Source organism: Neltuma alba, unplaced genomic scaffold (assembly GCF_004799145.2).
Source record: "Neltuma alba isolate B1F8T4 unplaced genomic scaffold, ASM479914v2 tig00001188_pilon, whole genome shotgun sequence".
Taxonomy (NCBI): domain Eukaryota; kingdom Viridiplantae; phylum Streptophyta; class Magnoliopsida; order Fabales; family Fabaceae; genus Neltuma; species Neltuma alba.
In genome coordinates, this window is record NW_021632370.1 from 169,452 (window position 1) to 194,011 (window position 24,560).

The window sequence follows — 24,560 nt, forward strand, 5'->3', positions numbered from 1 at the left end:
ATTAGTGTTGCTCCCTACATGCAGAATCCACAACCTCATCCTCTTCATCATGATCATGATGGGAAGGCTAGGGCTGTGAAACGACATCCTCCTCATTGTCCAGTATTAGATCAAGGACTAGTCATCAGAGGTGTCAGGGTACCTTGGACCAGACAATAGAAGTCATGGTGTTAGCGATCTCTCTCCACTAGTCAATCTTCACTTGAACCCTACGATCAATGTGCCTACATCTTTGCTTCCATGGTCCATGCTACCTCCTCATAAAACCCCTCAATTGATGTCTCACTCAGCTACCTTACTCTTGAGTTAGTCTGATGCCATGCAGTTGCTGACTGGGAGATCCCTTCCTCAGAAGCGCCACAACTGCCCAAGCCTTAAACAACACTCAGCCTCGCACCAAAACTTAGTCCTTTAACCCAGCTAGGATGTTTAGGTTGGCCTAGCCCCACCCTGAGTAAGGCGGTGGGATCCGTCGTGCACCCTTGAGGATCTTGGAACTCTTCTTAGGTTTGAGTCATCCGTGCCTGCTAAAATAATGCAACAAAATTAAAATTCAAATGTAAAGATAAAAATATTGAATCTTCACAAAATTAATAACTACTTACAACAACTTTCTTAGCTTTCTCCAACATAGGAGTGCCGTCTTTGTGCCTATGGACAATAAGCCACATGTCTCTTAAGAAGGCCTTCACCTTGTCCTCCTCTCCTACGACTAGTTAATAATAAAATAATAATTATAAATAAAATTCAAACACACATACTAATAAAAAATTTCTACACTTGCAATCTCATTCTAAGTGATGACAAATGTCTTAGAGCTGACCATATGGTGGTTATTCTGGTGGATGCGACTCTCACTGTTTCTCTAATAATCACATTGAAACAAATTTTAAATAAAATTAGTGAAATTATAGATAAAATTGATTATAAAATATATTACAATTAATGTAATAATTTTATACCCCCGCTCAAGCATCAACCTAAATAGAAAAAAGATGCCTAGTTATTAGTAAAGATGTCATTGGGCACATCCTCCAACATCTCTTAGACGGGCCTCGTTCTGTCACCTTTCTTCACGTTAAACATGTGGCCCCTCTTGTTCTTCCAAGCTTCCCCTATTTTTTTTAAGGCATATGACTTTAGCTCGTCATCCAAAATAAATTTGTTCTGTAGTTAACTAAAATTTTTTATTAATATATAATAAAACTTAATTACATCGATTTAATCAAATAATTAATTTAAATAAGTAAATTAAATATAAACACTAAGTTTTGTTAGCATCCTTTGACAGTTTGAAACATAGATGGGAAACCGAACATATTGCACACCTAAATTAGATAGGAATCGATTAAAGAGGTGATCACCCATCTCAATCAGTGGCCTAGTGTACTCATTAAGAGGCATTGTAACACAGGTGTCTTGCATGAGGTATGTGTCCTTTACGTTCAACCTCCTCGTGACCTGTTCCCAATGTGGTTTCCACAATTTAATTAAAAAATTAATTATATGAATAACGTTTACCCATGACCTCAACAACAAAGCCGGTTGAATGCCCACTAGAATGACGCAACTAATTTTGCTATTGCCCCACCATCTCCTCATCCTGCTCGTCCTACTTGTAGGCCCCTATTTCCTCCTCGACAATCCCCTTACAAGTCATCATCACCTTGTTCTTGGATGTTGATATTAAAGTCCACTTTAATGGTATAGTCCTCAGCGCTGATGCCTTCATTGCCGACAAGGTGCTTTTGTAGCATTTGTATGTCCTCTGCTAGAATCAAGACACTGGTAGGATCAATTGGATCCTTCCAATGTCAACGAGCTATTCTGATAAATTTGCATAATACAATAAATAAAATAATTTAAATCACGCATGTATATTAGATCACGAAATAAATTAATAAATCAAATGGATTTCTTAACAAATTAAAGACAATAACAAATTTCAACAATATTATAAATAAATAAAACTTTAAACAATAAAATCACAATACAAAACAAATTACATTAATAATAATATCAAACAAATAAAAATAATGCTATATTTTAATAACAAAGTAACAAGTTATATTTCAATTAAATTACAAAGGAATATATTAATTGAATAATTAAATGGCATAAAAGACAAGTTAAACAACCAAATCAAACAATTACATAAATAAATAATTAAAATATTAAATAAAAAAATTACATAAACAAAAAGCTAAAATATAAATAATTATATTAATTAACAATTAAAACAAACAATAAAGATTAATTTATTATTAAATAAACAAGCAAAATAAATAAAAAAATTCAAAAGAATTGTCTAAATATAAAAAAAATAAAATAACCAAATTAAACAATTACATAAATAAACAATTAAAAATTTTACATGAAATCAATTAAACAAAAAACTATAATATAGATACATAAATTAAGAATGGGAACAAAAAAGTTAAAACCTTATTAAATAGGCAAACAAACTAAATAAAGAAATTCCTAAAACTTGTATAAATATTAAAAAAATAAATAATAAATTAATTTTTAGACGCTCTAGGCAGCTGAATATGGAGTTGGAGCTAGATATGAGATAGAAGAGAGAATTTGGCGAAGATTTTCTATTCAAACTTGCCAAAAGTGATAAAATGAGGGGGAGACGCATTTATATAGACATTCACTTTGTATTGGTTCTTTGAAGAACAACTACAAAATATTATCTCACTACCATAATTTGTGGTGGTTGTCTGCCAAACCACTACAAAGCAGAGATAGGCGTCAATTGGTTGTGGAATAACACAAAACTTGGCAACAATTTACAAGACAACCGCTACGAAGTGTGTCATTTTGTAGCAGTTTTCCCAAACAGCCGCTACAAATTGTGTCCCCTCCAACGTTAGCCTTGTAACACCTAGTTTTGAACCCTTTTAGTGCATTAAATGGAAGAATATGGAACCAAATTTGCTGCCATAAGGTTAGAAAATAAAGTTTTCAAAAATTTTGTTATCAGATTACTATTCACAGCAATCCTTAAAATTTTGGTTAATTTTAAAAAATCATAACTAATTGTAGAAAAATGAAAAAACAATGGTTCCAAGTTCTACTTTAAGCTCTTTTAATTGTTTGCGTGGTAAAATTACTCCTTAGTCTTATTACCTCACCAGTTGAGTCCAATTTTAACCTAAAGTGATACTATTTACTTGGTCAATTTTTCAGTTTTCAGATTTTTGCCTTAATTTTGAAAATTCATACATGTAGACCTCCATTTTGAGTGGTCTACCACTCAATTTAAATATCAAGAAGAGCTCTATATGTCTTCCAAATCTCATGGCCAGGTTCCTTCATTTGATCAATTTCACATGATCCCCAATTTAGGGTTGTTTAAACCATATTTTATCTATTTTTAGTACTATTTCTTGGGGATTTATCGCAAGCCATATAAACCATACATCAACATGAGGCATATAGACATGACTTATCTTTAATTTACAACAATTCTCCAACCATGAGTTATTACATCTATTCATAATAATTACAAGTCATAAAACTCAAGGTGCATTTGCACATATATTCATAATTGTAATAAATACATGAGTTTCTCTTTTGCATCTCCATTCTTTTACCTTGCCCCTTGATATTGCAGCCCCTAGATGATGTATCTAAACATGGAAGGGGTGAGATTTCAGGGAAAATCTTAGTAGCAAACTCCACCCATGCAAGACAATTGCTTAGTGGATGAGATGCTTGGCATTAAAGTGATATGCTTTCATACTCAATGTTTTCACACACATGGCCATGGATTGTACAAGAAACAAAGCAACATTTCATCATGCATATATCAAAGCATCATCAACACACAAGCATCTCTCTTAAGCACACAAATAGAGTAAGTTCACTATCTTGTGTCTTTAAGATTTCTTCTTGCTCCTTTTGCTTCCAACAACCAAGATTGCTTGAACAATCTTGCCATTCCTCTTTTTTGGTGCCTCATAACCCCTAAATTCACATTGCAGATAAAAAACCAACTCATTAGGACTATGGTAATCCCAAACAACTCTTGCTTTCAAACTTGATTCCTTTAGTTCTAACTTTTCACTTTCTTGATCTTGATTTCTAAAGTCATTCTCTTGGTTATTTTCCACTCAATTTTTCATGAGAAATCCAAATATGAGCTTGGATTTAGCAAAATCCAACTCTTTCACCATGAACTCCTTGAGGCTGAGGGGTTACCCCTTTAGGGTTCAAAATTTTAGTTTTAATTTTGAGGCTTCCAAACTTATTTTCTTAACATAACCGTACACAATTTCATCATTTAAACCCACAAAAATCATCAAAATTCAATCCTAGCCTCAGGATCCTTCTTTGGCCAAAACATAACCCTAGTTCATATAACTATAAAATCCTTCACAAATCATGTATTAACCACTTGATTCTCATTTCTTTCATGCCTTTAAATATTATTCTAACATCAATTTCATCTTTTCCAAAACCTATCAACTTCATGTAGCCCATACCTCTAGGGTTTCAAGCTTCCAAAAATCATCAAAACCATAATCAAACTTAATAAGATAAGTAGCAAGTTAAACTACATCAAAAATCATAATAATATCTTGTCTTAGAGCTTGATCTTGCATGGCTTCTCTTGCTCCTTCTCTTCTCGTTTTTCCTCCTCCATTTTCAGCCTTCCCCTTGCTCTTGGATGCTTGGCTAAAAAACTTGAATAAATGGGAGGGTAAGGGGTATTTATAATACAAGAGTTATCATTTACCTTGGTTAATCTCATTTACCTTTACCATGACATATGTCACTTGATCAAATCACCTTCCTTATGATCTTACCATGTATAATCAAGGTTGACATGTGCCTAGGCTTCTAAATTACTTACTCCTCATGACATCACACCTCTTATATCATGCCTTGCCATGTGTTTCATGATTAAGGCATCTAGTTTATGATCTTGCCAAGTGTCCTTTGATTAAGCCATCTAGCTCATGATTTTGCCATGTGTTATGATCAATTTGCCAAGCGTATTCTTGTAACTTTCCCACCAATGAGAAGCCATACATATGGCACCATGTTGAGGAGGAAGAAAGGATCGGAGAGCTGCTTTAATAAGCTTCCAATCTATCGGTCTCATTTGTCTCCTACTATCTCTTTTCTTTTTCCTTGTGTTGTCTTGGAATTTCTAACCAATGGAAAGAGTACACCTATGGCACTATCTTAGAGGAGCAGAAAGAAAAAAAATAGTCAGCTCCATTGACAAGCTACTTAGACTTACTAGGTCATATAGTAGAGATTTTATTACATACTTCATTTCTTCCTAACATGTCCCTTAACAACCTATACAATTCCATCTGTGTCCCTTCATCAAATTTACATTAAAATAGGGAGGAAAATAATAGGAAATCCATGCAAAATCTACCCTCTAACTATTCCTTCACCTATCTTGTTATTATGTATCGTATCGGGTACTTTTTCAAGCTCTAACTTATCCGAACCGCTAGGACATGTTTTGTTACCCTTTTCTCGTCTCAAATAGGCCCACATGGAATTATATATGTTTGCTATGGAGGGAGAAATGCCTTTCCCTCTACCTTTCGTTAGAGTCATTTAATAATTATTTATTTTGGAGTAAATTTAACTGAATTCTTTCTACCGGCCTATAACCCTGACTCCCTATCTCTAGGTGCCAATACTGTTTCTTTATCATGGAAAATTTCTCTAATTTTTCTCAATTCAAAAGTCAACCCATAGACTGTTTATTTTGACTTTCCCGGATAATGCATAAATAAGCTTTAAATTCTATTAAAGCTAATCTCTTCGCTTCTTGGGGATAGAATTATTTTTAAAATCTATAATAATTTCTCAATGGCTTATCCCCTAGTTTCTATGACCATCTGAGGCCTCCTCATATTTTAAATAATTTAATTTCAGCTATTATTAATAATTAGCCAAAATCCTAGGAATTTCTCAAATTTACTCTAGGGGTATTTTCGTTATTTTTAGCCTTAAAGAGCCTCAGGACCTCATTCCTATTTTTTGGAATTTTTCTGAATTATTCAGGCCCACTCTCATCACTGCTCAATTGTCCTATTGAAACTTTTCAAATTTACATTTAGGTCCCTACTTAGGCTTAACCTCAAGAATCTTTCCACTGAGGTTCTCAACATAACCTATAGCCATTAATCACCTCAACTTCTTATACTAAACCCCTTGAGACTTCACCTAAGTTTCTATCTTTCTCTTTCCTTAGTCTCAGAGTACTTTCGCTTTGCGATTTAGTCTTTGGGAATCCCTCTGTCCCTCCAGGGAATTTCTAGGACTTTTGTTAGAAGAGATGTCGTACCTGTTATATCTCAGGCTATTTTTTACACCTCTGAGCCCAAAATTCAAGATGTTATAAGCCTTGACCCTCTTTGTATCAATTAAACCAAAAGTGTTACAAAATTAGTGACTTTTGAATTTTTATAGCAGTTTATCTCCACAAATAATTGTAAACTGCCGGCAACAAATGTAGTGCCAAGTTAGCACCATGTGGCAACAAGTTTGTCATGTTTTTATTGCCCAAACTGCTATGAACACCCACTATAAAGGTGTTGACAAGTTGATGCAAATTTGGTAGTAGTTATTCTTACATAGAACTGCTACAAAATTATGAAACAAACTAGGGCTTGGTCAAAGTGTTGCAAATTTATAGCAGTTTTACCTCTACAAATCCTAACCATTATAGTTTTTAATCGCTACAAAGAATTGCTACAAACACGTGTTTTTTAATAGTGTTAATGGTTCCATGAGTGACAAATGACAAAGGGCGTATTGACAATAAAAGGTTTGGCTACATATCAAAATTCGTCATACATATTAACACTTTTTTCATTGAACTTATTAAATGTTCTACATCAACATCATCTACAAGCTATTCAAATGTATTTCTATAAAACATAATTAAAAATTTCAAAACAAATGAGTGACTTTCTTTTTCCAAAAATGATGATGTCATTATCTTAAATTGCTCATAAATTGTAACTTCCTTTATGCTCTTCATTCTTACACTACCCCCAACATGTCACATATTATCTTCACTATCATTCATAAACTTCTCTAGGTATGAAAGAAAAAAATAGATACTTTCTAGATGTACTCGCCTTCTCTAATGTACATTTGCATAACACATCTATCATTAACAAATCAATCAATAACATTGGCAACTATTGTGGCCTTCATTGACAGCATATTTTTTAATTTTGTAGTAAGGGTTTTTACTCACACCATCTGTAATCCTTTTTATCCATTCCTACTAAATTATGCTCAAACAGAGTAAACCCACCATCAACCTACCCACGATATGCCCAAAAACATGGCACCCATCATCACCCTCCTTACCACAATGAAATCCCAATTAAAAATCACCAACACACATCAAAGCAAGAACACAAGCTTTAACAAAAATAAAAGCTTTGCATCAACTCAAGGATTTTGTACATGTCCACACACCGCAACCCAATTTGCAGCCACATACCCACACACCCAAACCTAATTAACTCGAGCTTTGCATCAGCTCAAGTGCACAAGGATTTTCTACTGAAGTATCATAAACAATATTAAAATCATAATGTGAACTTACCATATAGCACTTAGCTAGATCTTATATGGATAATAAAAAGGGGGGGGGAATGAACAAGTCCTCAAAATACAGCTATTTAGCCTCTTTTTTTTTGCCCCGTTGTTGGTTTGACGAGTTGTTCACTACACTACATTATGAAAACTCATCCCCCTATATATAATCATTCTCCATAGTGCATTTTGAGGACCAAGTTTTTTTTCCTCTTATTATCTACACAATATCCAGTACCATTTGGTGAGTCTTATCATCATTTTAATACTATTTACAATACTTCATCAGATTTTAAAAGTGTTACATTTTCAGGAACTAACGTTTTAAGACGAACTAAATTTCAAGAACTAACAGCACTAATTTAAATTTGATGGACCAAAATCAAAATAGACTCAAATTTCAAAGACCAAAATTTATATTAACCGGCCAAAAAATATGTTAACAAAAAAAAAAACTGAATTGCTAGCCATGAACTGAGAGGACAAGCAGAATGTAGTTAACGAATAGGGCAACTTTTCAAACAAAAAATATGAAGGGTGAGGAGTATAAAAAGATCAGATGTACTTCCACGTGATGGTGCGATCTTTTCTTGAAAAACAAATACCAACTTTAAAAAAAAAACTGTTGGGAAAAACCAGAGCAAGGGAAGTGAACGCAAGACCCGCTACTTTGTTGAAGGCCTAATAAAATGCAATCTCAAAAGCGTCCGCTGTGTAATATTATCTCACCTAAATGCAAAGATAACAATTCTATATTTTTTATAATAACAAAAAAGTTGCACTTTAACGCATTGATTTTTTCAGTCCATGGTAATTTCCTTTTCCGCTCTCAATAGTTGTATTGAAAGGCCATTTTATGCATATATATGCTACTTAATTATATATTTAAAAGTTGGAACTCATTTTAAAAAATCTTAATTACAATTAGATGAGAATTATTCACTTAACTTCAATTAAAGTATAATAACTCCTGCATCGGGATGCACGTGCTGGTCTTCAAAAAAGAAACAGAAAATATAAACAGCAGCAACACTACAACAATAATAAAAATATGATATAATCAAACTTGAGCTCCTCATAAGAAAAGAAAAAGTAGTTGCAGACTTGGAGCTGTGTCTTGACTTTTAAAGCATGAGAAAGTCACACCAGACTGCATAACAAGAGAAGAGAGATAAACGCATAAGAGGAAAGCAGTTTTCATATGAGAGAAGCATGTAATTGCCTTTTGCCAGTGAAGATAAAATTACAAGTATACCAATATTCATCGGATAAAAGGAGTAATGGGTCACTTCTCTGCTTCCCAGATGCGTGCGGAGTCTCCTCGTTAGGTGCTTTTATCTAATGTTTTCCCCTTAAGTAATACTAATGATTCCACCCAAAAGAGGGAGGGGAAATAATAATAATAATACTACATCCGGTCTTTAATGTAAGAACTTATTTAACTTTTATTTTCGTCCTAAATATAAAATGTCAATTTATTTTATCTTTCATATTTATCTATTTTTTTCTAAGATAGTCCTTATAAAAATAGTAGTTCTAGTCAATATATTTAATCAGCAAGGATATTTTAGAAAAGACAACACTTATTTATTACAAATAATTATCTCAACTAGTTTTCTTAATCTACTCAAATTAGTCAATTAGCTCTTACATTACAAATGAGGGTAATACTAATAACACTTTTCCGGGCAAAATAGCATTTCATATTTAGATTCTATTGAACATATAAGTAAAAATTCGTATGCATTTATATTACTTATAAGCTTTAATGATAAGTGACATAAGTATATTATTAGTAATCTAATTAACTCATCATAAAACTAAGTTATTTTAAGTTTATTTAAAATTATTTGACTTTTGAAATTTCATTTTTTATACATATTATTTTATATATATTATTTTTAATTTAATTATTACGTCATTGGCAAAAAAACTTAATTATTACGTCACCTGGTTAATTAGAAAATTTGACCAATCCAACCATTTAAATTGTAACCCGCTAACCTTTCTAGTTTGATGCCTAATAAGACTTTTAAAATATTGCTTTTTAATAATGCGAGTGACTGAACTTTCCTAAAAATCACATTTAAGAGCTCAAACATGAATTTTAAAAATTTCAAACTGACTTTTCTTTCATAAAAATATATCTAAATATGAATTGTATTACACCCACCAACTTTTACTCTAATTCCATTTTGCAAAATTCAATTAAAATAAAATTCACTTTTACCAACATTGATGGGTTTAAATGCTTTGTTAGTGAGACGGAGAGGCAATGCATGCTCTCACACGTTAATAAGTTTACGCAAAAATACCTACCTACCTACCTACTATATACATGTAGAGAGAGAGAATCGGCCTATACATATACAGACGCCTGTCCTGCACACGACTGGGATTCACTTGCTTTGTCATTGGGTTTGTTCTTTAATTTTCCGGGCAAGTCCCGCGGGATTATGCAGGGGACCTATAAAATATTTACAAGCCATGTAGCTCACATGCCAGACACAGGACACTGCTAACATGGGCTTCCATTTATGTCAGGCTAATTAAAAAACATCCATTAAATGTAAAAAAAAGAAAGAAAAGGGGGAAAAAAATTTCCAAGCGAAGATTAGAAGTAGAGAAAGATTATCCATATAATTGGCAGAAGATCTGAAGTCAATACAAAGGTACATTGCTTCTCAAATTGAAGCTTGATTGAAACTGTGAGTATGACCAGAGGCAGATCTAGCAAATAAAAAATATCACTATCTTGACTATTAAAGTTGGGCCCCAACCAGCTTCCCTATCTTACATGTGAATTGTTGACAAAAACTGTTGTCCAAGGGCATTTACAATGATATAGTGAGTGTAATTCTCAACGCGTATACTGTGTTATACTGATCATATCAGTAAGTGTACCCCTAAAATCCAAGCCTACATCTGCAAAAACTTTTAACTGTCATATAAACCTTGAACAAATCAAGGGAGTAAAGCCAACCCCATTTTGCTCTGAGGCAATCATACTCTATGCCAATATCCCTGTTGCTTCCTTTGGAATCAGAAAGAGAAAACCAATGGGCACAAAATTGCAGATTGCATGAATAATGATGCCAAAGAGAAGATTGTCAAATGATTGTGAATCAATGTTGAGTACCGAAGCCAACCCAGCACCCACAAAAGACCCCAATGTTGACCCTAAATTATTTATTGACATGAAGAGAGCAAATAGAGTCCCTTCTATTCCAGGAGGGCATAGCTGTCCAGATAAGATCAGGAAAGGCATGAACCTGCATTTCATGCAAAACAGGCTAAGAATTTGGGACTTATCATGCCAAAAAAAGGAAAAAAAAAGGAAGGGAAAAAAAGAGAGGGATCACTTCATATATTTCCTGCAACAAAAATTCAAGCCATGCAATGCACGTGCCTATGAAACAAGAAAACATTGCATGCATTAGGTGAGCAAAAATATGAGATAAAGTACTATGTAGAAATCCCTAGATAGAGAAGTCTAACAAAAAAAAAAAATCACTCGGTGGACCCCGTATACAAGAGTTTGGATGCCAAACATTCATGACTACGAATGTAAGCATGTCAAAGGTGGACTCCACCAGAAAAAGTATCTAACATGTTTAGTGTCTTATGACTTATAAAGATAACTTTGATCTGTGAAACTTTTATAGATATGTACCTAAGAATTTCTCAAATCAAACATCTTGAATCCTCAACTTCTAAGCTTCTAGTGTAAATTTATATTATTGGAAGACAAGGCCCAAGCCCAATAAGCTGTGTTTTATTTATCAATTTCATTCCTTGTATTTAGATTATTAATCTGATTAGGATTATTAGTCAGATTAGAATAGATTTCTTTGATTCTCTTTTTATCTTTGATTTACCCTAGCCAGTTATATATATTGTACTCCCTGGCTTCAGAAATATACACCGAACATTATTATTACTGCCTCTAATTCCTCATGGTATCAAAGCACCGAGAGAGAGAGAGGATAGAAGTCACGGTTTTGACTGCGACTAAAATCAGTCTACCTGGTTGCACGAAGATACGTCGACAACCGAGGCACTGGGCGCGTCTTCGTCTGGCATTAGGACCGAGTAATTGTCGCGCTGAAGCACCGAGTAACTGTCGCACTGAAGCACGATCATAATCGTGCAATCCAGGCAAACCCAACAGAGCAATTTGATCGGAACGGAGAAGTCGACTGAGACTGGACTGACCTGTCGATCAAAGGCACGATCGTAATCGTGCAATTTGGATTCGACTGAGACTGGACTGACCTGTCACACAAAGGCACGATCGTAATCGTGCAATCTGGTGAACACGACGTGAATAAGATGGATTCTAGAGAATTTCCGCCCTTGTTTGGCACAATGAGGCGATCTTCATCTGTGTTTACAGCAGGTACAGCATCGTCTACTTCTTCTTCTGGTTCGAGCTCTTCCGCGTCAAGCTCTTCTGCATCGGGTTCTCCCTCTTCAATGGGAATAGAACCTGGTATGACCACCGAGACACCACAGATGCTTGTTACTCACAAGCTGAATTGAAGTAATTATCTACAATGGTCTCAAAGCGTCCTGATGTACTTACGAGGCAGAAGAAAGGAAAAATACATCACTGGAGAGGCTCCACAACCAAGTCCTGATGACCCAAAGTATGATACTTGGTTCGCCGAAAATAATTTAGTAATGACCTGGCTATGTAGTTCCATGACAGTAGATATCAGTGAAGGCTATTTGCTTGCTAAGACAGCAAAGGAGATATGGGATGCTACAAAAAGAACATACTCGGCTATGGAGAATACTGCTGCTCTGTTTCAAATCAAGAAGTTGCAAAGGGAGTTGAAACAAGGAAATATGACAGTGACACAATATTATACTGCTCTCACACGTTTGTGGCAGCAGTTGGACATGTTTGATGTCCATGAATGGAAGTGTAGCAGTGATCCCAACTGTACAGGGAGCTAGTCGAAAAAGAAAGAACTTATGAGTTCTTACTTGGTCTTGTTGACGTGTTTGATGACGTAAGAGGAAGAATTATGGGAATGAAGCCGCTGCCATTGCTATTCGAAGCATTCAACATGATCAGGTGTGAAGAAAGCAAAAAACAACTCACCTTGAGTATATCTGCACCCTCAAAGTTCAACGTTAACAATACAAGGCAACAATGGATTGGAACAGAGGGGAAAGAAGAATTCCAAAGGATGGTGTGATCATTGCAACAAAAATGGTCATACTAGGGACATGTGCTGGAAATTACACGGCAAGCTAGCAAATTTGAAACAAAAACGAAGACCGGAGAGTGGGGGGTACGTTGCAACTGTTGAGAATGAGGAGAATGTAGAAACTCTTAGCCGAGAAGAGCTACAAGTACTCAGACAAATCCTTGAGAAGCATAATAACTCGACCTCTACCCCTAAAACAAATTTGGTAAAGTTAGGTAATTCTATTATAGCCCTAAATGCCATGGTAACCAGTGAAAATACTTGGATTGTTGACTCTGGAGCTACAGATCATATGACGGGTAATAAAGCTTTGTTCAGAATTCTAAAGTATTGTCATGATGAGAACCTTAAAGTAAAAGTTGCTAATGGAATCTTCTCTAAAGTCTGTGGTGTTGGAACAGTCGAGATTTCGAATAACTTAGAATTATAGAATGTTTTATTTGTCCCAGCGCTTGCATGTAATTTACTATCAGTGAGTAAAATAACTAAAAATCATCACTGCCGAGTGTTTTTTGATGAAACCGGGTGTGTTTTTCAGGATTTGACAACGAGGAGGAGGATTGGTATTGCTAAAGAATGGGACGAACTCTATTATCTTGATGGCTCAAGGATCACCAATAAATATGTGGGCAAGGCTTTGTTCAGTTCAAATTCTTCATATAAGGATGTATTATTATGGCATTCTAGGATAGGCCATCCCAGCTTTGATTATATGAAACACTTATTTCCAAATTATTGAATAAAAGTTCAGTTCCTTTCTTTTGTGAAACTTGCCAATTTGCAAAACAAACAAGAACTTCCTATCCCAAACAATCCTATAAACCAACCACACTCTTTACCTTAATACATAGTGATATTTGGAGACCCGCAAGAGTTAAATCAACCTCTATCGCTAAGTGGTTTGTAACCTTTATTGATGACCACACTAGAGTGACTTGGGTATACCTAATGAAAGAAAGATCGGAAGTGTTTAACATTTTCAAGAGTTTCCACACATTTGTGAAAACTCAATTCCAAGGGACAATCAAGATATTAAGAAGTGACAATGCAAGAGAGTACCTCAGTACAACCTTTAAGGAATTCCTTGACCAACAAGGAATCCACCATCAAACTTCATGTGCATACACACCACAATAGAATGGGGTAGCTGAACGAAAGAATCGACATCTCCTAGAAGTCACTCGAGCCATTATGATTGCTAGGAATGTTCCAAACCTGTTTTGGGGAGAAGCTATCCTCACATCAGCCTATCTGATCAATAGAATGCCCACAAAAGTACTCAACTACCAAACTCCCATCCAAACACTTCTTGAAACCTACCCAAATTCACCCCTAGTTTCAGACATTCACTTGAAAGTATTTGGATGTGTAGTATATATACACCAAGATGGGGGCAACAAACTTGAACCAAGAGCTCTAAAATGTATCTTTCTTGGATATTATCCTACCCAAAAAGATTATAAGTGTTATTGTCCCACAACCAGGAGAATTTATGTTACCAAGGATGCTGTATTTTCAGAAGAAGATTCCTACTATCCCAAGTTGCCCATTCAAGGGGAGAATTATGATACTGAGGAATGGTTAACTTTGGATGCTCCTGCAGTGAAAGAGTACCCAAGACATTTCAAGAGGCTATTAGTAACTCTAATTGGAAACGGGCCATCAATGAAGAGTTGGAAGTATTAAAACAGAATGAAACGTGGAAAATCACGGATCTACCCCTAGGAAAGAAGACCGTAGGGAGTCAGTGGGTTTTCACTATCAAGTACAATCCAGATGGAAGCATAAACAAATATAAAGCTAGACTTGTGGCCCGAGGATATATCAAAACATATGGAGTTGACTATCAAGAAACCTTTGCTCCGGTAGCTAAGCTCAACACCATTAAGGTTCTTTTATCAGTAGCAGCAAATCTGGACTGGCCACTTTATCAGTTAGATGTGAAAAATGCCTTTCTAAATGGGGACCTCAAAGAAGAAGTATATATGGAGATACTTGCGGGCTTGAAGAACCTGACAAATTGCTCAAAGGTTTGTAAACTCCGGAAATCATTATACGGGTTGAAACAATCCCCTAGAGCTTGGTTTGGAAGATTCTCGACAACTATGAAAAAGATGGGATACTCACAAGGGCAATCAGATCACACACTATTCATAAAGCATGCTAGTGATCAAAAAACTATCCTGATAGTGTATGTAGATGATATTGTGATCACAGGAAATGATGAAAGTGCCATAAGAAAGTTAAAGAGATCATTGGCAGCTGAGTTCGAGATGAAAGATCTGGGACAAATGAGGTATTTCCTTGGGATGGAGATTAGTAGAACCAAACAAGGAATAAATGTCTCTCAGAGAAAATACACACTGGACTTGTTGCAGGAAATAGGAATGCTTGGAGCAAAACCTATAGAAACTCCCATGGAAACTGAGTGCAATTTAGAATACAAGAAGGATGGGGTACCAGTTGACACTGGAAGATACCAACAGTTGGTAGGAAAACTCATTTATCTAGCTCATACACGGCCAGATGTAAGCTACGCTGTGGGAGTTGTAAGTCAGTTCATGAATCAACTGCAAGAACAACATATGGAAGCAGTGTACAGAATTTTGAAATATTTGAAGATGAATCCAAGAAAAGGGTTATTCTTCAAGAAGGGAGGATCTAGAAGAATAGAGATTTACACAGATGCAGATCATGGGTGGTCTTTGCTAGATAGGAGGTCCACTACTGGATAGATCACTTACTTATGGGGAAATCTGGTTACCTGGAGAAGTAAGAAGCAACCAGTAGTTTCCAGAAGCAGTGCTGAGGCAGAACTGAGGGCACTAGCCGTTGGGATCTGCGAAGGGATCTGGATAATTAGAGTTCTAAAAGAACTAAGACTAATGCATACTGGACCAATAAAGCTTTGGTGTGATAGTAAGTCAACTATAGAAATGGCCCTAAATCCTTTGCATCACGACAGGACGAAGCATGTGGAAATTGATAGACACTTCATAAGGGGAAAAATTAAAGGTGGTATCATTGACCTATCCCACATCCGAACAAAAAATCAAGTGGCAGATTTGTTTACTAAGCCATTACCCAGAGACTCATTTGAAGGATTAAGGAGCAAGCTGGAAATGGTCGACATCTACTCACCAGCTTGAGGGGGAGTATTGGAAGACAAGGCCCAAGCCCAATAAGCTGTGTTTTATTTATCAATTTCATTCCTTGTATTTAGATTATTAATCCAATTAGGATTATTAGTCAGATTAGGATAGATTTCTTTGATTCTCTTTTTATCTTTGATTTACCCTAACCAGTTATATATATTGTACTCCTTGGCTTCAGAAATATACACCGAACATTATTATTACTGCCTCTAATTCCTCATATATACAATTACTAAAGAAGAAAAATGAGTGGAACAAAACAGAGCAAGATAAATATGCTAACTTTGTAGCATGGTAAGGTTAGAGTCATGAAAATTGAGAGAAAATCGTCATGTTTATTTATCGAAATTATTCATATTATATTAGATGAAAATGTGGTGCAAATGGGGAAGCATTGCGATCAAACAAATTGATAAATTAAATGCTTTTGCAAACTTAACTAAGTTTTGCTTAGGAATAACCTCTACCTTCCCAGCAGAACACATCTTTTAACAAAAATAGGGAAGAAAACTTCAAAGAGGAGATAAAACATACTTAAATTGATTGATTGCATCACCAAGAGCGGAACCCCAAAGTACCATAGTCTTGTCTGATATTCCATATGTAATGCTTATCCTAGAGACCACAATGATTTGCTGAAGATTCACCAAGGACAAACCAACATGAGCACACCTGTAATCAAAATTAAGAAAATGATAATAATAATAAGCAATTGAGCATCAAAATGAAGATCAACCTCCAAATAGTTATGATCCTTGTCTGTTTACATGAGAATTCTTCTTAATTTCATGTACTTAAAGTGGTGATTGTAAATGAAGGTTCCCAACATAAGTCCAAGCCATCCAAACACACGTGCAGTTCCCAGGAAAGATGCTTGCAACTTCAGAACTTCCGTTTGATAGTAGAACACAACTGTTGAAAGATCAGGATTGATAACATGGGCGAGAAAAAACCAAGACATTGGTCTGTCCATCCAATACAAAATAAGGATTAGTACCTACTATGAATAGAAGAAAAAAAGACAAGTCGTATTGTGACAGTAAATTTATAGCAAGAATTTTGTTCACCATGCAAGGCCCCCCAATTCCCCACACGCAAAGTAGTAAATTGCAACTGAAAAACACCTTCCCCTATAAAAAAAAATGCAGGAATGTGAAAAAAAAAAAAATTCAATTCACGGATATTTTTAAATAGAATATGCTTTACTGTGAACAAACTACGAAGGGACAAAACAATGTGTTATACGCAGCATGTTAAATTTCACATTGACAAGTTTGTAAATGTTAACATTTCTTCACACTTCACATTTTTTCAGATTATTGTGATTGCTTTGAAACCTCATTAACAAAAAGATATAAAAAGGATGCAGGACAGAGGGAAAAAATATTTAAGAAAATAAATATTCAAAAATTCTTTGCCCAGAGAATCTATGTATAACATAAACAAGGAACATTGTTCATGAGTCATAATCAACAACAGCAGCAACAAGCAGCTTTTTCCCACTAAGTGAGCTAGCCATGTGAATAGCACAACTCTATTGTGCTCTACAAATGACTAAATCTTTGGATATACTGTTAACCAATAGGTCCCATTCAATAACTTTATCAAGTCTCTTTGGTCTTCTTCTATTCTTCTTCAAATGACTTAAAACCATTCGTTTTGTCCTCGTCACAGACCTTACTAGCGCCTCCAATTGACTTCTTTCTATATGTTCAAACCACCTCAAACTATTTTCTACCATTTTCTCTTCAATAGAAGTCACGACAACTCTTCCTCCTCGTACATATTTATTACAAATCTTTTCTTTTTCTTTTATGACAACAAATCCATTTCAACCTCCTTATCTCTGCTACCCCCAACTTTATGTTTTGGTTGTCCTTTTAAAGCCCAACATTCAGTACCATATAGCATCATTGGCCTTATAGCAATTTGATAAAACTTCCTTCTAAGCTCAAACTCCAGGAATACACAAGATTCACACTAGTTAATCACTAAACTGAAGCATTTAAGGCTTTTTTTAAAAATTAAAAAAAAAAAACTGACAAAAACTAAACAATCTCAGTCCACTCAAAAATTAAATTACTGACATGAAAAGATAAGATACTCCCAGATGTTATGGAATAATATTTTTCTACTTTCAGCTTAAAGGAAAAGGCAAATTTTCAGGATCCAGAAATATCCCGTCTAATTATATAATAAAACTTAAGGAGGAAGAATGCCCTCAGAAAAGATTGTCATATGGTTGGTGTTGACAAAACCCTAGATCACATAAATTTGTCAAAGTACCTTAATATCATCGGCTGTCTGAAAGCACAACACAAATCATAAATTGCTGCTTTTATAGAGTGACACTGCTTTAATGTCAAGGAATCATCTTTTTGAATGATATCTGATTTTCTGGTTCTTACAGCCCAACTTTTGCTATTCTTTTTCCCCTTCTTTCTTCTTTTGACACTTCTGGTATACTTTTTGATGAAATGACTATCTTCATCTGATGTAATGACATTTGAAGTTGAGACTCTTGAAATAGAATTCTCTTGTAAACTTTTGCCATCGATAGGCTTCTCAACCACGAATTGGCATGATATTAACTGAAAGGTTGGTAATACAGCAAATAGAAGAAAAATTATATCTATATGTAAATTGGATAATACATATCCTCCTAACAAACTACCACATATGCCTCCCAAAGCCATTGCCATCCACGACATTAACTGAAGATCTCCAGCGAATGAAGCCCTGACCAAATAATACAAGCACAGCACTTAATCAAAAAGTGTTTAAATAAATATGAATCAGAAATTGGTTCCTCTAACTAAATGGTCCTCACCAAAGACTAGTCACAAGCATAGCTAACAATCTTCTCCCATAGTGGAATCAACCAATTTGTTATTTCTTATCAAATGAAAATTCAGTCAAAAGTTTTTAATTAAAACTTTGGCTTGCAAACATAGATAGTCCCCACCAATTTTTTTTTTTTTTTTATACAGTGCGTACATAAGATTTAAAAAATGTTAGGTTCAGAACTATAGATAAAATTGTTTTTAGAGGAAGCTCCCCTTCAATAATTCATTATATTGAGCGATTGATACTTCCCATACTAAATCAGAGGCCAATCCAATGCAATCATAGAGGATTGAATATAAATATTGCATTTAGATGAAAGGAGAAAAAATTGTTTGAAACTGTGATTTGTGAGTGTAAATTTACACATGACAGAGAAATAATACAAAATCTCACACGTGAAAATTTCAAACCCAAAACTTTGGCGTAGCTAATTTTTATTTAGGAGTTAATTTACTGTCACCCCATTCAATATCCTTTCCAATCTTAAATCTTCTTTTTCCTCATCAATTCTTTGGTGATTAATAATTGATATTCACAGCTTTGGTTATATATTTTTTTGCATGCACATAATACAGCATATGGAAGTTCCTTTGGCAAATGCCTTAGAAAGAAGAAATCAGCATATAAACATACTGATCATATCTTGTGGCCTCCGCTATCATTGCATCAACCACAACATCTGCCATGGCTGAGCCCAAGTTTTGCACAGTTAAGAATATCATCAGATGCCATTTTGAATCCCTAGAGGTTGAATTTGAGCCTAAAATAAGCCACGGAACTAGAGAGAGCACAGTTGCAATTACTAGGTAGGGAATTCGTTTTCTTCTTCTAATTGGTATACAGTCAGACAATATTCTGCATAGCAGCAAGCAAATTAGATTGTAAGGAAGCGACACAATTGATGTAGTAAACATAAAGGCACACATATACACAATTAGAATAAGTAGAAGCTTTTAATTCTCAAGATAGTTTAGTAGGTTGAAGAATGAATCTAACCTGCACTAGTATGAACTATAAATGCCTGTTGAAAAATTAAAGACATTTCTAAATGAAAAGAAGTACATAGACATGGATTTTTTAATAGCATAGATTCAAAATTTCAAAGAGCAGCCCATAGATCAGCCACAAAAAGATTATTTTATAATTTTTTAAATTTATAGTACACTTCTATTAATTCCCCAAAATTTTTCTCCCTCCTTTTCTTACAATTTTTGTCCAATTACCAAATTTCAAAATAACTGTAAAATGAAAACTTACCTAAATTAAAATTACACTACATGATTTTATTTTTCAAATTAATCCGCATTACATGCTTCTTTGTCAACCAACTGCCAACTCTAGCATAACCTTCCCAATTAATCATGACCCTTTGGCACCACTTACAGAAACTTGGAGTCAACTAACTTACTCTCACTATGACTTACCTACATTTAAATTTATATCCTAACTTATTTTTTCTTTCTCCCAACTCCTTTCTACCTTTCTCTTACTAGAAATCAAGATAATTTCTATGTCATTACCTGCTTGGTTGGAAAAGACGATAACATTAACTTGACACAGAGTTCTGACTGTTATGGTGCCAGATCACTTCCAAACAAAGATATAATAAGCATAAAAGAGAATGGAAAAGAATTATACACGTTGACATTAAATGTAGTTCCCTCCTAGGCAATTGCAAATTAGTTATTGTACGCATGTAAAAGTCTTATTTTCAGTGCAAGTTATTTTATGTATCAAAATTCAATAACAGATGAAGCATCCAATGAACCATACCCATATAATGGTTTAACGCTCCATGGGAAAAATGCTACAGAAGATACATATTGAGATGCTGATGGCGACAATTTAAGTTTATCTTTCAGCTGGTAGGAAATTGCCGTCCAGACAAACGACCTGAAACCCTGCATCTGAAGAGTTAATATAGTGACAGTGTTGAAGAAAACTGGAAATTCAAATTTTGAAAGTATCCTCGTAAGAACATTGTAGAAACTGTAACTTCATAGGATGCTTTTATATATAGAAATTCCAAACCCTTCTTTTTATAAGGGGAAAATATAAAGATAAATGGCGACTTTACGTGAAAATGTATAGATATTAAAATATGTAGACTGAAAATGCTTTATGTCTGTAAGGAGTAGTGGTAATGCAAAAAATAGAACCCCAACACTTTACTATCGGGAGACAGATACGAAGTATGTGAAACCTAGTGCCAGTAACCTAAAAGCTAAGAGCAGAGCAGAAACACAATTTATACACGAAACCAAGCTCACGAACATTGAGAAGATGAATTGTTTCATTAAGGAATTGTAGTTGACAACAAATGATTAGGACGCAGATGAATCCCTACATCTAATTTGTTTTATGAAAGAACCCAAAAACTCGAAAAATAAGAGAATGAACCGCCCACCACTCACTGCGGCAAAACTCAACATTTCTTGAATATTCAAATACTTAGAAGATTTCTGAAAAAAAAATGTGAACCTAGCCATGGATCCTACTCGAAAAACCAAATATCATCAGGAAAGCCATGAAGGATGCAAAATTGAAACCTGAGTGAAGTAAATCGAGCATATCAACCAAAGAAAGGAAGCCCCAAATGCGGCTATTAACCGCTTCGTCCATTTGATCATCTTCGAAAAATCCCCCACCTAAAATTATACTCTTTTCAAACTTCTGCTGCTCTCTCGCGAATATATTCTATGCGATTTTCTGGCTCCCTGGTTCCGCTGATTTGCACTGAAGCGATGGGGTTCCCTCCCAACGGTATCAACCCGGGGGCGTTATATCCTTTTGACATTCGTATCCCATTGCCTGCTCGCAGAAATCGAGTGCAAAGAAATATGCAATTTTAATATAAAGGGACTGTCATGTAATTTCAACTTTACACGTCCCTAAGTCGAACCAAATGTTGCCACATAAGCCATCGACCCCACGAAGATTACAATGACATCATTAGACTTCGGAAGCCATCGCATTCACAGGCTAGGGCGTGTTAGTACCATGTGTCCTAACCTATTATAAAATGGAAGTACGCGCAGCCCTCTTCAAAGGACTATGGCCTACTTTTTTAAAAATGCTAGACATATTAATACTTTTTTTTAATTTTATTATAAATTTTAAATAACTAATTCACAAATTATAAATTATTAGTTAAAATCAATAAGTATATTAGAAATATAATTTTGTTTTCAAATATATCGTTATAATAAATTAAAAAAATAAAAGAGAATATATAAAAAAAATGTGATAAGAAAAAGTATGATAAAGAAGAGAAAATAAATAATTAAAGACAAAATCATAAAAACTACATTAAATGTTTAAACAAATCCCAATTGAGACTTGTAAAATAAGCCACATTTTTTTATAAATTTGAAGCTTATAAATAGGACAAGAGGGAGTAATTAATTACTCTGCCCTAAGTTTCAAATATATAACTTATGAATTATGATTTTTAAATGCTTTGTTATACTCACATTTTCGTGAAACCATTGTTAATCTTTTATAAAAATGTAGATATAATATAAAAATTTTAACGAATAGCATTAGTAGTGAAATATCCTCCTATTTACAGCTTTTAGTACGTATCTGGAAGCATTATAGTTTAAGCGGATCATGAAATAAGCTCGTATATTGAAAATTTAAAATTTGATTTTCGAGTTATTATTTACTGTTAAATTTCATATTTTTGGTACAATTTTGAAAATTCACAATTAATTATAAAAAAAATTACATTGAGATTATTCAAATCTCCATTCAAAGCTCTCTTAATTCTCTACAGAAAAAAATATATATGCTCATTTGGTTCATTTCCTTACTCATTCATTCCAAAATTACATATAAAGTTGTACTATTCATATGGTCAAACAGTACATTTTTAGATTCTCTGTCCTAAATTTGAGTAATCATATCTCTTAGTACACATTCATTTTGAGTGATCTATCACTTGTTTTAAAGTTTAGGATGTGTACTAGTTACTCACCAAATTTCATAAGCAAATTCACTCATTTACTTTACTTTTACTCTGTCACAAGTTCATCACTCATAATGGAAAAGTTTATCCTTTATTTACATTAACATGCTATAAACCTTCTTTATTTTACATAAAGTCATTCCAACAATTATTATACCATTCCCATATATTATTATACTCAATTATACATGTTATTCTCATCATTTATCATTACATAACATTGATAACATATTCATATCATACATCAACATAATAGAATTCATAATATACATGTCATAATACATTTCTCATTCTCTTCTCTTCATTCTTCAATTCCACGTCTTGCATTCTTCTTCCTTGCTCATAGAACCTATTATGATTGGTTAAGGGAGGGTGAGATTTGGGAGAATATTAATAGTAAACAAACCAGTATGTATGCAAGATGAATGCAAGTGTATGACATGTCTACCTTGTCTAATTCATGCTAGCAATTAACATGCTCTTATGCTTAATGTTCCATACCTTCATGCATGGCCATGGGGCAATTAGAAATAGAGGATCATTCATTAACATATATTTCATGTCATCATCAAATAACATTACACATATCAACACACAAGCATACATATACATATCAAGCATATAATAAAGGTAAGTTCACTATTTTATAACTTTAATCTTTCTTATCACCTTCTTTGGCTCTCTTTTGCTTCCAACCATTAAGGTTACTTGTTTAACCTTTCCCATTCATCTTTCTTGATATCTCATGACTCTAAATACATCAACACATTATTGCCATTTGTTTATTAAAGCCATAGGATCAATGACATTCAAGCTTTGCTTTTTAACATACTTTAACCTCTAACTTTTAAGCTTTTATTCCAATCTTTCTAAAATTAACTCCACGTATTACTCCCTCATAAGTTTTTATGTAGAATCCATTTTCAACCCCAAAATTAACAAAATCTAACTCCTTCCCTATGAACAAGTCTTGGTCGAAACTGTAGAGTTTAGGGTTCAAAATTTTATTTTGAATTCCAATGCTTCTAAACTTGCTTTACTTATACCTCACACAATTTTTCATTTTAAGCACATTAGAAGCATTAAAATCATCAAAATCCAACCCTAGTATCATCCGTAAGTATGGCCAAAATTCTCATGAAATTAGGGGACATTGGATTCCTTCCAATTTATCACAAAACCACTTAATTCATACATTTTCTTCCTCTTAATCATTAATCTAGCATCAATCAATCCTTTATATGGTTTAAACACTATTAGATAGCATATCACCTTAGGGTTTCATGCTTCCAAAACCCGATAAAAACCATAGCCAAGCTTTGCAAGACATGGAGTAACTTAAACTGCAGGGTATTGAAAGACGACGCGCAGCGGAAAAATTTTAAAACTTTCAATCCCTTTCCGGATCTACCGTTCGCGTTTAAGTCAGGTAGTAAGAAGCATTACCTTTAGGCGTTCGATTCCCTGGTGACTTGATGATTCGGCCGTTCAGGATGCTTCTGCTCGCCTCCTGTGTCGTTCGAAGTCGACAACTCCGGTCGGCTTCCTCTACCGGTATCCACACGAGTAGCCTTCAACCTCGAACGGCGTGCCAGCGCCTGTGTCCGTCTAGGGTTTTAGGAATCCGTCCTCTCTCCTCTCTTTGCCGTCTCTTAGGTGTTAGTTCTCTCTCGCTTAAACCCTAGCTCCTCATATCAAATATATAGGATGCTATATAGGTTTAATTAATAATATTTAATTTCGAAATTAACTCTAAATTAATTCCGAAATTAATAC

The 24,560-nt window shown here is 34.4% G+C and overlaps 1 protein-coding gene across 1 annotated transcript; it reads right to left on the minus strand.

Moving 5' to 3' along the window:
- Positions 1-10,254: 10,254 nt before the first annotated feature.
- Positions 10,255-21,542, minus strand: LOC114752718 (probable folate-biopterin transporter 4). Its single transcript, XM_028941450.1, has 7 exons — positions 21,364-21,542; positions 20,588-20,715; positions 19,448-19,669; positions 18,254-18,706; positions 16,735-16,932; positions 16,502-16,639; positions 10,255-10,865 (listed from the first exon to the last, which is right to left on the minus strand). Exons 1-7 carry the CDS (start codon positions 21,442-21,444, stop codon positions 10,604-10,606), a joined length of 1,482 nt encoding a protein of 493 aa, XP_028797283.1. The 5' UTR covers positions 21,445-21,542; the 3' UTR covers positions 10,255-10,603.
- Between the last annotated feature and the right edge of the window lie 3,018 nt (positions 21,543-24,560).